Source organism: Stegodyphus dumicola, chromosome 1 (genome assembly GCF_044657685.1).
Source record: "Stegodyphus dumicola isolate Sdum_Otavi_A_Nest chromosome 1, ASM4465768v1".
Lineage (NCBI taxonomy): Eukaryota > Metazoa > Arthropoda > Arachnida > Araneae > Eresidae > Stegodyphus > Stegodyphus dumicola.
In genome coordinates, this window is record NC_140768.1 from 51,403,069 (window position 1) to 51,419,616 (window position 16,548).

General features: G+C 31.8%; 1 protein-coding gene across 1 annotated transcript in view; it reads right to left on the minus strand.

Moving 5' to 3' along the window:
• Positions 1 to 1,330: 1,330 nt before the first annotated feature.
• Positions 1,331 to 16,548, minus strand: part of LOC118186138 (dolichyl-diphosphooligosaccharide--protein glycosyltransferase subunit 1) — a 46,018-nt gene continuing 30,800 nt past the window's right edge. The window contains exons 9-10 of the mRNA XM_035356183.2: positions 8,907 to 9,152; positions 1,331 to 1,645 (exon numbers count right to left, since the gene is read on the minus strand). Of these exons, the coding sequence (XP_035212074.2) occupies positions 1,469 to 1,645; positions 8,907 to 9,152 (423 nt within the window). The 3' untranslated portion in view covers positions 1,331 to 1,468. The remainder of the gene's footprint in view (positions 1,646 to 8,906; positions 9,153 to 16,548) is intronic.

Here is a 16,548-nt window from a genome sequence, read left to right on the forward strand (position 1 = left end):
TTGATGGAGATTTCCTATTGGATACAAATCATATCATCTACTTTGACTGCTCTGATTGGTTTAGTAGGTTAGATACAAAATCTGCTTGTGTAGACCAAATGCTATCAGAGAACATGTCTGCAAGGAAGACATGTTTGCAGCTATGCCTTCTCCTGTTCTTGTTACAAATTTGAAGGTAAAACACTATCACTTCTCTAATACTGAGGAGAATGATGAAAGTGAATTAAAAATTCTGAAAGCTTTCAGATTTTATATTACACCTAAAGAGGTGTTCTTTTAATGTTTTGTGTGTTACCTTTATTTATTAAATATCATGTTCTTTGCACTTCAATTCAACAGCAATATCGCAAAATAATTTTACACTGAGCATATCTTTAGAATTTCCAATACACAGTCTTGCACACTGGAGATATTTTTCTTCTTTTCTTCTTCTTCTTCTTCTTTTTTTTTTTTTTTTTTTTTTTTTTTTTTTTTTTTTTTACGTACAGAGTTGCCATTGCTCGCTTTGATATTGTTGATTTTGTTAATCAAAAATTTGTTAAAGTTTTACAATATATGAAATTGATAATAAAACAAATTCGAAATTTAAAATTTGGGCTTTTAGATGCCCATATTCGTAGTAGGATTACGTCATTCAAAATTGGATAGCTCTAGGTACCGTTGTTTTATCACAATGAGAGAAACATGCATACATTTATGCAGATTCTTCATTATTTAAATATAATACAGGGCTCTAATATTTGGTGGCAACAATTTGAAAAGAGAAATGACATTTATAGTGAATCAATGCAAAATGCCAAAACGAAATTAATAGTCCTTCTAGGCAAATTGCCTCTTTGGACTAACAATGCAGGAAATGAATGATAAATATACTATATAGATGTATGTATCTCAAGAAAATACAGTTGGAATGTAACTCATAAAGTGGATATACCTATCTGAAGCATATGCTAAAATAAAAGTATCAACTGCACAATGCTGCAATACAGCAAGCTAACATAAATGCAGTTGGCAAATATAGTCAATATGCTTTAACAAGCTTTCTTGGTTAGATGTTGTCTTAATAAAATATTAATATAATCTGACGAAGATTCATTTATTTTACCATTGGTGCTCTAGTGCTATTCAACAAATTAAGCTAATGTCTTTCTCACCCAATGATATAATCAAACTTCTAGGCAGTGTATCCTAGGAATGCAATTTGGACGTGTTCCCCTACTCCAATGATGACCTCTTTAGTATGCTTATTATAGTGGAGATTTAGATAACTCTGTAATATGCATCTAGAAGTATATGTTTTAAATATTCATTTAAGAATGAAAATAAAAAATAATTTATAACATTTTATTAAATATTTTATTTCTTGGAACAGAATGAAAAGAATCAATTTTTATTAGTACTGATTGCATGGAATGAATTAAGTAAGAAAGTAAATAAAATGCTTTGTTTTTAAAGGCAAGATGATTCTCTACAAAGTAACACTCATTATTTTCTCTGCTATGTCTTCTTTCTTTTTTGCTATTACAGCTTCAGCATCCAGATACTGCTGTTTACTAATTTTATTAGCAATCAGTTTTTCCACAAGCAGCATCTGTTGTGTAAGTTGTTCTTTGAAAATTTTGTCATAACGCTGGAGTTCTGCAACCTGAAATTAAAAAAAATAAACCTGATTTTTTTCTATAAATAAATTAATATTTTTATAAGTAGAAATTAATAAATTTCATTTTTGTTTCATTAAATTCAAAATATTTAGTACTTTTTGGAAAGCCAAAAAATGCACTTTAATTTATTTATAATTTTGTGATATTCTTTTTACTCAACTAGATTTTTAACAAATATCGTATGCATCTAGAAAGAGATACTACTTAAGATGTTAAAATAATTAGCAATACAAAATTATCAATATGGGGAGATAAATAACACAAGTATCTTTTAGATGTCTCCTTTTTTTGGGGGGGGGTGTTTATTTGTACATTTAAGAGTATTTTGTTATATTATAAAAATCACTCCTTTAGAATTTACTTAAATAAATATATTTACAAGTATTTTATTACAGTTGTAAATATATTTATTCAAGGGGCGAGAACACTATTTTTCTCTATATATGTGTGTATCTCAAAACTCCATACACAGACTGTGAATGATGTAGAGAACACTAAATGGAATCATACTCACACAAGAATGCATGACCAGAAAATGCTTAGAATAAAGATCAGAGTTTCCTCTGTGTGTGTGCACATTAAAAAATTTAATTCACAAAAAATTAACAAGCACACACACAAACATTCTACTAATCAAAATAACAGTAATATTAATAATTAAATTTTTACGTTACTTCATACAATAAGTCATATTAAATATTATGTTAGTTATATATTCATCGATATCTGAAAAGTGTTTATTATTATGTTGCACCCAACAACTATAGAAAATGGTGTGCTTGCACTGTCCCTTTTAAGCTGCAATTGCTAAAGAGCAACTAGAAAGTGGTATGATGTCTGCAAGCCATAGCTAACAATATATGTGTTTATACATTATTTGTATATTATACATAAACCATGGAAAACTGTATTAAAAAAAAAGAAAAACAGTGGTTCTTTTAAAACTGAATCGATTAATGACATAGTTAATACAGAGGCACCAAATAATAAAAGCAAATTATGAGTTCCTTTATGAGAAATATTTTTATATGATGAAAAAAATGCAGTTATATATATCTACTGTTGTGATGGACATGGAAATAATAATTCTGTTAGGGGGAAAAACAAGCACATAATTAGAAACTGTTTTCTCTTAAAATAATAATAATAATAATAATAATAATAATAATAATATGTAGTAAATCTCATGTAAGCAGTGTAATAAAATTAAGAAGCAAATGAAAGTCAAAAGAAAAATCCATTTGTGAAGAAGTATTAACTGATAATATATTCCTAGCAATTAAAATGAACATTTCATTGCATTCTCTCTAGGATTTAAATGATCATAAGGCAAAATACGTTAAAATTCCAGAAAACTGGCGAAGTAAAAATTATACTTTCAAGCTTTTAAAAATTACCGATTCTTTGTAAAAACCAACGTGATAAAAGAACTCAAGGGATCTGATTTTCACATTTTAACTATCGACAAAATTACTGATATTTCTATCACCATTCTACTTAAAATTCCGATGTCAATAGAATACGCAGTATTAAACTATTTTTGGTGGAATAACTAAATTTTAATCTTGTGATGCTTTTCCAATTGTTTCTGAAATAAAAGAAATTTTTAAAGAAAATAATACTGACAAAAATAATTACATTTACTTTTGATGAGGCAGTTTTTATGCAAGCGATAAATGGAGTGGCAGCAAAACTAAAAGAAAATATAACCACATTTTTGTTTCAACAATCTGTGTTGCATATCGTGAAGATTTGAGTTTATGCGAATGCTTCAAAAAAAAGTTAAATTAATGAGAGATAATGTAACTTTGATGAGAATAATATACACCACATTTCCTGCCAGAAAGTGAGATAAATTTCAAAATATCACTACTTCTGTACAAAATGAAGCTATTACCTTTTAACCATAAAATGAAGTTAGGTGGATTTTTAGACATTTTGCATTGAAAACAATAATTAAAAATTATGAAGCGTTAAACTAAATATTTTAAAGAAGATGAACCAAATAATCCTATTTCAAAATATTGTTTACAAACATTTGAAAATACTGAATTTTGTATAAATTTACATATAATCAATAACGTTTTTGAAGAACTTGTTGCATTGTGCAAAATGTTTCAGCAGTGCAATCTAACACCACTTGATGCATTTCACTTTCTGTGATAAAATAAATAAACTTAACACTATATTAACCATAGCAGCATAACTTGAAGTAATGCAGTGAAATTTCTTTTTTGTAAAGCCAGAGGGTAAAAATTGAAATTGACACTAATTCTATGTTAATTTTTATAAATATACTTTGCTCTCATTTAGGAGAAAGATTTTTGGAAAACGACATACAGGAATGAACAGCTTTTCGTTTGACAAAGCACTAAGTGCATTACGGCACAGAATTAATCGAAAAATTATATAAAATATAGTAACTTCTTAACATATAAAACAGCTGTGTAACAATATAATGACTTTAAATTTGCCATGTGTGAAAAAAATTAAGTGTAAACTGATTAGAAATTCTTCAGATATGGTAATGTTTTTATTTTTTTTAACTTTCAAAATTACTGTTATCAACAGAACATTTTTTGCACCTAGTGTAGACTGAACGAAGTTTCAGTTTAATGAATTAAATAAACTTTTTTTTTTTATAAAAAGTAATTTATAAGAAGATCACTTAGACATGCTAATGCAAATAAAATTATATTTACATAGTAGAAACAGTATAAATCTGGATAGCATACATGTTGAATGGTTAAATTTCAAAGATAGAAGAGAAAAGATTTAATATATACTTATACAGCATTTATTTATTGTTTTAATAAATCTAAACAATATTTTTATTATTATAATTAGAATTAAGCTATCTTTTTAAATAATTCTATTATGTTTAAATGTATATTAATGTATTCATTTTTAAATTAATAAGTTTTTTAATACATGTTTTTGAAAATTATTGTTATTAAAATAGAATTAAAACAAAAATAAGAATTAAAAATAAAAGCCACTCAAATAATTCTTCTAGTAAGAAAGCTACACGGGTCAAAATAAAGTCACACATCAGTAGTAAAAATTTACAGGGAACACTGGATAAGATTCAGAAACAACACATAAGACTGTAAAAAGTGGGAAATTTTTGTTATATCTAATAGCTTAATGTAAAATGTTGGATACAATAAATAATAACACAGCATTCTGACATCAATCACGTGCCCAGAATTGCCAGCATCAATATTACTATCCCTGAAACTTGGATTTGTTTGATCATGTCTGGCAATCAGTGACAATATGGCATGCATCATTATTAATGGTGCTATGATTAGCCATCTGTTAAGATTCATTTATTGTATCCGATATTTGTTGTGTTGCTGTGACTATCTTACCTGTCTAATGGTAACATCATTACAAACCATAACAAATCCATAAATGTTTTTATTGTGATTAGGGCATGATTGTATGTCTCACTGGCATGGGCCTTGGACATTTTTCAGGTGACAGGCAAACTTTTCCCAGCTCCATTCCAATTTTGAAGCAAAATCCCTTGGAGGATGGATTAAGGGATCTCTCACTACCAAGCTTTTCGAGAGACTTTTGGCTCGTCATGTATTTTAATTGCCCCCATGCAGCAAAAACACCACAGACTTACAAACATAATCCTTCTCCACGATTTGAATTTGGGCCAAATGATAAAACAATTAGCATTACTAACCCCTATAACTCAACAAAGCAGCACATCCAACACTTACATATAGTTATTATATTAGATGTAATAAAATTTATAAACTGTTGACTGTCTTAAGTCACTTTTGCACTTCTTTACACCTTAAGGTCTCATATCCAATCACACACTCTAATATGAATATGGCTCGTATCGATATACTCTTACATTTCCATCAAATCTGTATGTGAAGTTTTGAGATATCCTACATATTATAACATCGTGATTTGGAACCTTCTACATTAGCTCTAATATGAATGTTTTTGCTGATGTTTCTAAGATGTTTTTGCCAATGTCATTAATAATATTTGCATACATTGCAATTGGGCATTTCAGGAATATTGAGGAAATGGCATGCGATGAACATACAATTCTATATGAATTCAAAATACAATCCATATACACTCACTTCCAAAAGTTAAGCACAGAGAAGAAAATGCTAATTTCCAGAAGCCAATCAGAATTGAAGAGGATGCAATTCGCTGCAGAGGTAGATGGAAGTATGCAAATATTTTAGATAACAGCCAATCGTGCTTTCATGTCAAGAAATATGCAAAAAAGGCAGTCTTATATGAAGCCAGCTTTATGAAGGGTTACAGAAGTTGATTTAAACACTGATAGAAGGTGTTTAAAACTTTCGTACAATTTGTTTTCAAGACATATGTGTTTCTATGACTTCCAGAAGAATGGAAGATTCTGAGCACTGGCATGCTGTGGGGCACATTGAAGCAGGACAGTCGATCACAGATGTTGCTCTTTTCTTCGGCGTTTATCGTTCTGTAATTTCACGTTTATTGAAACAATTCCAAACCACAGACAGTTGTCCGAAGGCCCGTAGCCGGTCGCCCAAGGGTTACAACCTCCGCGAAAGATCGATATATTCTATTGCAGCCAAGCAGAATCACAGAGCGACCTCCACACGTGTGATATCTATGGTTACAGCGTCCATGGTAAGGCGATATCTGCAGCTACTGTACGCCGAAGATTACATATGAGTGGACTGTACGCCCGGGTACCTCGAGTTTGTGTTCCTCTATCTGTCGAATCAAGACGGGTATGATTACGGTGGTGCCGGGAACATGTCAATTGGAATGTGTCTGATTGGAGCAATGTCATGTTTACTGATGAGTCAAGATTTGCTCTGGAGCCAGATGACAAGCATATAAGGATACGGCATGAACAACGAACATGCAATCAGTCCCAAAACATTACCGAACATCACGCATTCCAAGGCGGAAGCATTATGGTGTGGGCAGGGATTTCATTAGAATATCACACCGACCTGCACATCTTTAAACGGGGTTCTTTGACGGCTGTCTGGTATCAAGATGAAGTCCTAGAACCCATTGTGAGCTTGTACGCTGCACCAGTTGGCCCTACTTTTGTTTTAATGGATGATAATGCACGCTCCCATACAGCTGACATCGTCGATGATTACCTGGAGAGTGAAGGGATTGCATGTATGGCGTGGCCAGCATATTTGCCCGACCTTAGTCCCATTCAAAATCTTTGGGATGTTCTCGGCCGTGCTGTATCTTCACGTTTCACTCTTATTGAGCTGGAAATTGCTCTGCAAGAAGAATGGTGATTGCTTAATTCTGCGGTGATTGACTACCTAATTGAAAGCATGGTCACAAGGTATAAACTTTGTATACAGATGAGGGGGGATCACATACCCTAGTAATGTCCTTTTTTTTTTTTTTTTTTTTTTTTTTTTCATTTTGTGCTGTTTATTTTCACTTTATACATGTTTAAGTCTCCAACATATCATTATCTGATAACTTACAAAAATTTAATATTGTTTTCATTTCTGTATATAATTATTGATTTTGTTTTATGCATAAATATATATGCTACTTTCCTGCCAAATTTTGTATCAATCAAAGCAGTATTCCCCCCCTCCATTTACATCTTCGTGCTTAACTTTTGGAAGTGAGTGTACATTCAATTCCAAATGAATAAAAATCAGTTTTTTCAGCAAAGAATATAATGTGAATTTTGTAGACAAAATTGACTAATATTTTGAAATACTATTATATAAAAAAGCCCACACCCACCACAACAAAATGGAAAGTTAAACACATAAAATTTTATATTTTTGTTGGAAACACATTCTTGATGCTAAATAGATCCATAAATTTCTAAAATAGTAACTACTTATCAAATCTTATTAATATGTGTGTGTGTGTGATTATGGCAAAGCCTCGAGGGCTATCCAAATCTTATTAAACATAATGGAAGAGTGCAGATTCACAAATGGGAGAACTTAACTTGCTTTTAATAAATAAATTTGCATTAATTCAGGCAGTAAACTGAAGCATCTAACGTGGATGCATGCTTAAGATATAGATTTGACAATACATTGGCAGACATTCTACATTTCTATTCTTCCAAAGGCAACATCTGTAAAAATGAATTTTTCACATTAAACCATTAAATAAGTTTTTATGAAAATTGTGGGAGAGACAAGCTAACATAATGGGCTGCCAGTGAAAGTATAAGAGCTGCAGGATTTACCACTGTCAGATTTCTGCCAAATCAGTAAACATTTCACCAACAAATGCATGAAACTAAAATATTCAAAGTAAACACATATATTAATGAATCAAGTTCCAAAGGTGACACTTCCAAATATATAAGTTATTTTTAGATTTTTTTAGATTATTTATTTTTAGATTTTAATCATCTTGCCTACTATAGAATTTTAACTCTTTTTTGATATACAAAACATTCTCAATTGATTATACAACAAACAAACAATGCAATGCAAAATCTTCTTTAACAAACAGTTAAAAGGAAATACTGTTGAAAAAAATATTTTTATAAAAAATGAATAGCAAGAAATATGCCACACATTAAATACAATTTTACATTTACAGAAATAATATATATTGCATTTTTTACTTATGTTTATTTGACATTCTCCTCTCATGGGGGCAAGACAAAATAAATATACATACAAATATAAAAATTTAAAAAAAGAAAAGAAAAGAAAAATCTGAAAGCTTTTAGATTTTATATTATGCCTAAAGGAGCTTTTTTTAATTTACACATACACATTTTGAAAGCTTCTGGGTTAAAAATATTTAAAAACAGCATATCTTTAGAATTGGCGAGAGAGAGCCCTGGAAATAAAATTGTTTTATTCTGTACAATGTTGCTACTGCTCGCTTTAAAATCATTGTTTTTTAATCAAAAATTCATTAAGTTTTACAAAATATGAGAGATAAAAAAATTTGAAATTCAAAATTCGGGCTTAATGGTGTCCATATTTGGGTGGAGGACTACATTATTCAAAATTTGATGGTTTTAGGTACTGCTGTTTTTTCACTATGCGAGAAACATACATGCAGATTCTTCATTATTTAATTTCTTTAAATATAATACAGGGTGATAAACATTTGGCAACAACAATTTGAAAAGTGATTCAACACTTTTAGAGATCCAATGCAAAATGCATTTTCGAGACTAATAGCCCTTCTGAACTAATAATATAGACTCTTTATCCTTTAACTGAGCTAATATTTTAATCATACCTTTTCTGCAACATCCGATCCTTCATGCTTCAGCTTTAAAAGAAGATCTGCAATTGCTTGAGTTTCATTCTTGTGTTCTGCATTTAATTTTTTCACTGTTGCTTGATAGTGGATAAGATCTTTGTTGTGTTTAAACTTATTCAAAGCTTCATCAAACTTCGCATAAATATCAGCCCTTTTGTCACTGTGACCATGAATAGCTTCTACTAAACCAGACACTCTGAGTTTGCTTTCTTTAGTAGGATCCTAAAAAAAAAAAAAAATTTAAAAACAAAAAACTAACCTTAATACAAATTACATTACACATTTTATGAATAGCATTTTAATGCACTTATTTAAAAACTAAATACACTATACTGCTGGATAAACTTTTTAAATGTATGCACTAAGAGACTTTTGTTGAGACGAAGAGACCTTTTTGTTATTTGACTTCTAAATTAACACTAAGAGAAGTTTGTGCATATTCTGCCTTTCTCTCTTTCTCATGCATTAGCATACATTAACAAAGAAAGAGAGAGAGAAATTTTAAAGGGAGGGATGGCAGGAAGTCCATATTTGTGGAAAAAGTTTGAAATCTAAAATAAAACTAAACAGTGGGATTCTAAAAGCTAAATAAAATAGTCTAAAATAATTAAACGTAGGCATACCTCTGTATATTTTAAGTTTAGTTCCAACCCACCACATTAAACTGATTACTACAAGAAAACAAATAATTAAAGGATCCCTCCCCCAAGACCTGTAAAAGTTATGTTGTATGTCCTGAAGTTTATATGCAATAGACTGATAAGTCATTCCACTTCCTTATAATTTATCTGTTTAAAAATATATTTGAATTTTCATGAACAACTTTTCCTTTATAATCACAACTTCATTAAATGTATGATACATTATGTTTACCTTTGTACTCAGTGTCTTTAAATCATTCCTAGCTTTTCATTTTAAACTGAAGGTATGATTTCTTTTCTTTATCTGATGCAAATGCATCACTATTTACAGTTCTGATTTAAAAATTACATTAATGGAAAAGTTTGAAATGGCATGATATTTTAAATAATATACAGTATCAGAAAATTATCATCATAATTATTATTACATAGTATAATTTCTTTATAATAAAAGTTTGTAATATAGTAAGAATTGCAAAAATGTTCAATGTGTTATTCAAGAACTTTATCCCTACATTGGCAATGAGATTTATTGTTAACGTTAAAAGATCTGGGAATTGACTCTTCAGTTAGTTTGCTATGTCTTTTTTTCTACAATTAATCATTTTTAGTTTAAACCTCTCTTTTAGTTTTCATAGCTTTAAATTTAAACTTGCCTAACAGTCCCATGATTCTTAGTTTGAAGACAGATGACTTTTTCCTTGGTACTTGAACATTTAAAAGTAATTTTGTGATTATTAAGGGAGCAGACTTCACCATTATTTGACATAGAAATATGAATCAAGTAAACATAGTTGGTTGTAATTCCAATCAACTGACTAAATGCAAAACTACCATATAAACTGCTAACTGTAAATAAAATGAAAAACAACATATCTAGTACATTGTATTTTTAATTACCTCCCAAAAATGCTAGAAGTGTACAGATGTTGTTCTATTATTTACCTCTAATAAAAATGAATATGCATGGGAGAGATTCTCTTGGACAAACTAAAAATTTTACTTTCCTAAATTAACACATTCGCTGCCACCAAAATTTATATATCCATCCTCAGAAGCCGAATTAAAAAAAAGTGTTTTAATGATTAAAAACGTTCCTAATATTTTAATAGTAAAGCCAGAAAAAAAGAAAAACCTTTTATTTTCGTGTTTAGTGTAAAAAAATTTCGGACGCTCTAGAGCGTCAGTGGCACCTCACGTTCAACTTATTATCTGTATGCCACTGACGCTCTGGCGTGTCTCATCATTTTTCTGCAAAATTATTGACACATTATATAAAGTCACAGTTTAAAAGAAATAAAACGTTTAATTGGATAAAGAGAAGTGAAATTTATGAAAAATTATAAAATGTAACAATAAAACATAAATATGTATAAATGTAAATGTAAGATTATAAAATGTAACAAATATTGTATAATATACATAAATAACATAATAGAAAATGAAAAAAAATTAAACTTATTACAAACAAAATGTCAGTGTAGAACAGTACTGCATAAATATATTATCACTTATGGTATATTTCACAGCAATTCAAGCAATATCCTGGCTTGTCGGGACAGTCACGGCACTCGTACGTAGTGTCCGTGCGTTTGCCTTGAGAGGAACAAGATGTACACCTTTTTCTTTGTATTTTGGTTTTACCAGGTGCAAGTTCTCTTTTCTGAAGAGTATGTTTGAGATTCTTGGGAGTCGGCTTTTGTTCGTCTGTTGATGGCAAAAGTGATTTTACAACGTTCAGTCGGTACTCGTAAAGTGATATTTTTTTTCCGGAATATTTATTATAAAGAGCATGTGAATTCATTAGCATTACTTCAATAGTATGAAAGAACAATTTTTTATACCAGCGTAGTGATTTTCTCTCTGAGAGATAATATGACAGCATTTGATCTTGCCGATCTACACCAGACATAAACGCATTATATTTGATGATTGGCAGAGGCTTCTGCTTTATTTCATTTCGTTTATTTAAAATGACAACCATTTCATTTTTGTATTCCGTAGAAATATAAGACACTTCACGCTTATCTTTCCATTTTCCGATCATTACTCCCTGACAATACCTTTCAATAGTATCGCCTTTTCGCAATTTAGTAGTTTGAACATTCTTTGGAGTGTTTTTTCGAGTGGTTCTCAATGTGCCTGTGCAGCGTGTCTTTTTATCTAACAGTAACTTGGCCAAGTCAAAGCTATTATAATAATTGTCCATGAAAACATGGTGACCGACATTTAATTTTTCATTCAGTAAATGCAAAACAATTTTTTGTGTATGGTTTTGCCCTCCATAGTCATCTAATAAACCAGTATACACGGCAATCTTTTGCACTATTCCACTTGATGTGCTCAAAATATAAAGTTTTATACCATACTTATGTCTTTTATTCTTTATGTATTGGCGAAACAATAATCTACCTCACCAGAGAATCATAGATTCATCCAAAGAAAGTTCTCTATTAGGATAATATATCTCGCACATTCTTTCGTTAAAAAAATCGATAACAGGGCGTATTTTTATATAACCTGTCTGTAGGTTGAGGTTCTCCAGGTTCACTATTTTTTGCAAAATGTAATGCACGTAAAATTAATAAAAACAGATTTCGGCTAATGCTATTTGCAATGCCTGCATTATGAAATAATGGGTCCTTCTTCCAGTAGTCCTGAAGTCTATTCATTCTTACTGTCCCCATTTGCAAGAATGCTCCCAAAAAAACTAAAAATTCATCCACTTTTAAATCTTTCCAAAGCGTTATTCGTGACTTTTCTTTCGTTTTATCGCTATTTTCTATTTCTAATGCGTAACGATTTGTTTCTTCGACTATTTTTTCCAGAAATACTTCAGTGAGGAAAAGGCGAAAATATCCGATAGGAGTACTTTCAGTTGGCTGTATTAGCAAGGACTCAGATTTTGTAAATGTATGACTTACCATGCAACTTGAATCTGTTTTCCAGTCAACCTGTCAGATTACCGGTAATTGTTGATCTTCTGTGTCAGAATCCGACATTTCTAAGTTATCCACAGCGACATCATTATCTCCTTCCGATTCGCTCGTAGAATCCCAACCGTAATCTTCATCGTCTACGCTGTCATAATCAGAAAGATCACTCTTTTCTAGTAATTCTAATATTTCGGCATCAGTCAGTTTTTTACTTACTTTCCTTTTCTTAGGCTGTGAAGGTCCTGCAATACTTGTACTGTCCGCCATTTTTAAAAATGCACAAAAAAAAAAAATTTAAACACAAAATTTAAAAACCACGCACTGAAAATATAAAAATAATGCTTCACTAACGTGCCACAAAAACCTCATCGTTCAACCTCCAAATCCGAACTAAAACTAAAGCAGTTTACTTATCATACTTGATTGTCGCCCCAGAGCGTCACCGGCATGGGAGGTAGCGCCATGCTGCGAATGTGTTAATACCAATAAATAAAACCACAAGGGTGCCATAATATTATTTATAAGTATCCAGTACTAGGCCAATTCAACTCGGAGCAATCAAGGGGCCACTGAAACTATGTGGTCCCTGCGTCAAAATCCATATCGTGCAGACAGACGAATTAGGTACTGGTCTGAGTGTTGTAAATAGTAGACCCCCCCCCCGTGGGAAAGCGATTTGAAATGCGATGTTATGTGATTACAAGCGTTTATGGATTGAAATGTGATTTGATCTTTACTAGATTACATGTGTGAATTTTCAAAAGCTTTCTCATTACTCGGGTACCTTGGCAAGGTCGGGGGGCTGCCTCTAAGAGTCCAATACCTGAGTAGATTTGCCTGCTACTGTCATCCCAGTGTGAACCCCACGGTACTGGGAAGACAATACCCTGCCGAACAAATGGCCTCTCCAAGCTCTGCTCATATAGATTGTAGCATGAATGCTACAGATTATGTCAGAGAAACCCAAATTATTCAAAATGGTCTTGAGGACTTGTTGAAAGACAAGACCAATAATATATCCAAATCCGTACAACAAGAGATTCGAACTACTGATGACCTTAGTTATTGATCAGTGCTTAGACTATAGTAAAATAGAAGGAAAATTGGAACAACTAAAAATAGGCAAAGACATATTGCCAAAAACATATGCAGAAGTGGTGCAGCAATCAGCTCCTACACCACAAATAAAAGCGAAGCCGAAACCTAAAAAGGTTTCCAAACAACATGTCGCTCTATACCCTACTGAGGGCAGACTCCGAACACACAAAGAGGCAAATTTTAAGATCTGTTAATCCTGCTCAACTAAGAGTAGGAATCAAAAGAATGCGAACCATTAGAAATGGTGGTTTGTTGATAGAAACGAATAAAGAAGATGAGCTCAAATTACTAGAGACCGAGATTCAGAATAACGAATCTTTAAAACAGAAAATAGAGATACGACATCCACGAATTGTGGTATATAACATTCCAAAAATATCTCAAAACAGGACTTAGTACAAAGAATGATTGCACAAAATGAAAGACTAAAAGCAGACCAAATAACAGTCCGCTTTCCAATTAATGTCAAAGAAGGTAAACATTGGGTTCTTGAAGTACATCCAGAGATATACAAGATCTTTATGAAGATTAAGAAAATTTGCTTAAACTGGGAAAGATTAAATATTAAGGAATACCTTAAACTAGTACTAGTTGTCAATACGGACACATTAGAACATACCGTACGACAGAAGAGGCCTGCGGGCTCTGTGGAGAGGTTGGTCATATTTTCAAATCTTGTAACAGTTCGACTAAGAAATGCATCAATTGCTTGGAACGGAATGCAAACAGTGGCACAAGTCACTTGACTGATCACATTAGTTATGATCGAAATTGCATAACACGATTGTTGGAAATTGATGAGCTGCGACGTAGAATAAATTATGGATAATAACAATCAATTAAATTTATTAAAAGTCTTGCAAATTAACGTCACCCATTGCCAAGCAGGCACGGAACAGTTAAAACAGAAATTAGTTCCTACGATATTGCTTTAGTCCAAAAACCGCATTGTCTTCATTAGAAACCAGTGGGTTTTGCTATCACAAATAAATTAATATGTGATCAAAACTCTCATCATCCCAGAGCGCTAATCATTATAACAAATCTCAATTTACCAATCTTAAAGACCTCAGCCTCCAGAGACGTCGTCTCTGTTTTAATTGAACTATCAAACAAGAAAATTCCTATTATTAACAGCTATTGTTCTCCCTCCTGTGAGCTTACAGAGAACTTAAGAAAATTGGAGGAGGATTTAAGAAAATATGATTTTGAAACAATAATAGCTGGTGATTTTAATGCTAAAAGCATTACCTGGGGATCTTCTTTTGAGGATCCAAGAGGTGTGGAGATTAATGAATTTTCAAACACACACAATCTTGTTGAAAACAATCCTAACAGCATTCCTACCTACTCCTGTAGTACAGGTAGGAGCTGAATTGATGCTACTATGACAAAAGTAACAAGTATCATTCCACTCACTACAAAATGGACGGTTTTGGATGAGATCTCAGGTAGTGACCACAATTATATCTCGAGGTTAGAAGTGAAGAAGGGATTGCATCTCGGAGACGGCGGTTTAATCTTTTAAAGATGGACTGGCTTAAGCTAAAATTAAAACTTAGTGAATACTTTTTTCTAAAACAATAGCGTCAATTAATGACTCTAATACACTAAACCACATTCTCGTTTAATGGACAGAAGCAAATTTGTTAAGAGCTTCAACCAACCTCTACTAATAATAATATCACAAAGAATCACAAAAGAATCACATGGTGGAACATAAATCTTCAAAACTTGAGAAATAAAGTAAAAGCAAAAAGAAAGAGATTTCAACGGTGTACATGCGATGAAGATTTTCATGCACATTACAAGTTATCATAGAAAAAAGAACTCTGCTATATATAAAAGAGAACTCTTGAAATCCAAAAGGCAGTGTATGAAAAAGCATTTAAGTTCTATTACCTCAAGTTCCCTATTTGGATCTCACCATGATATTGCAAAAGATGCCTTAAAACATCCTTTCCAACTTAGTAAAATTCAAAAACCCGATGGTTCTGAAACAAACAATATCTGAGACACGATTGAACTACTATTGTGTTATCATTTTCCTTCAGATACTCTTTCGGAAAATTTGGATTATCACAAATCTCCAAGACGAGATATTCACAAGCCCTTCTACACTGAAAAAGATTTACCTTTCACTGAAGCAGACGTCTTAAATGCAATAAACAGTCTGAATCCTGGTAAGTCAACGGGTACAGATGATCTTCCCAAAGAAATTATAAAGAAATTTACCTGGCAAACCCTAAACTAATGCCTGATTTTCTCAATAACCTTCTAGAACAGGGTATTTTCCCAAAGCACTGGAAACGGGAAAAATTGGTGCTTTTTAGCAAAGACGGCAAAGATCCCCATAAAGTGGATTTTTATAGACGAATATGCCTATTCATGGCATGGAGTAAGGTGTATGACATACTGATTACATCTCACTTAAGTTTCTATCTATTCTCAAATAATAAATTGACGTCATCGGAATATGGTTTCACGCCAGGTAAGAGTACTACGGATGCAATTCAACAAATCATAAAATTTGTTGATAACAGTAAAGACAATAAATTACATACTTGTATTATCTCACTGGACATAAAGAGTGCCTTCAATAATATATGGTGGACTTCTATATGAACTAAAGCAATTGAAATGCCCACATAATTTATTCCAAGTCACTAATGATACATTAAAAGATAGGTTTATTGTGCATGACTATTCAGGAATAAAAGTGGAACAAAAGCAAGAAAAGGGATGCATTCAGGGATCCAACTTGGATCCCTTATATTGGAACATAATTATGAATACAGCTTTAGAACTCCATCTTGGCGACGGCACAAAAACCCAAACCTATGCAGACGATTTAATCTTAATGATCTCAGGATCTTCAGTGGCTCAGATTGAGCACAGAGCTAAATGGGCTGTATCGAAATTATTAGAATGGTCAAGAAAACT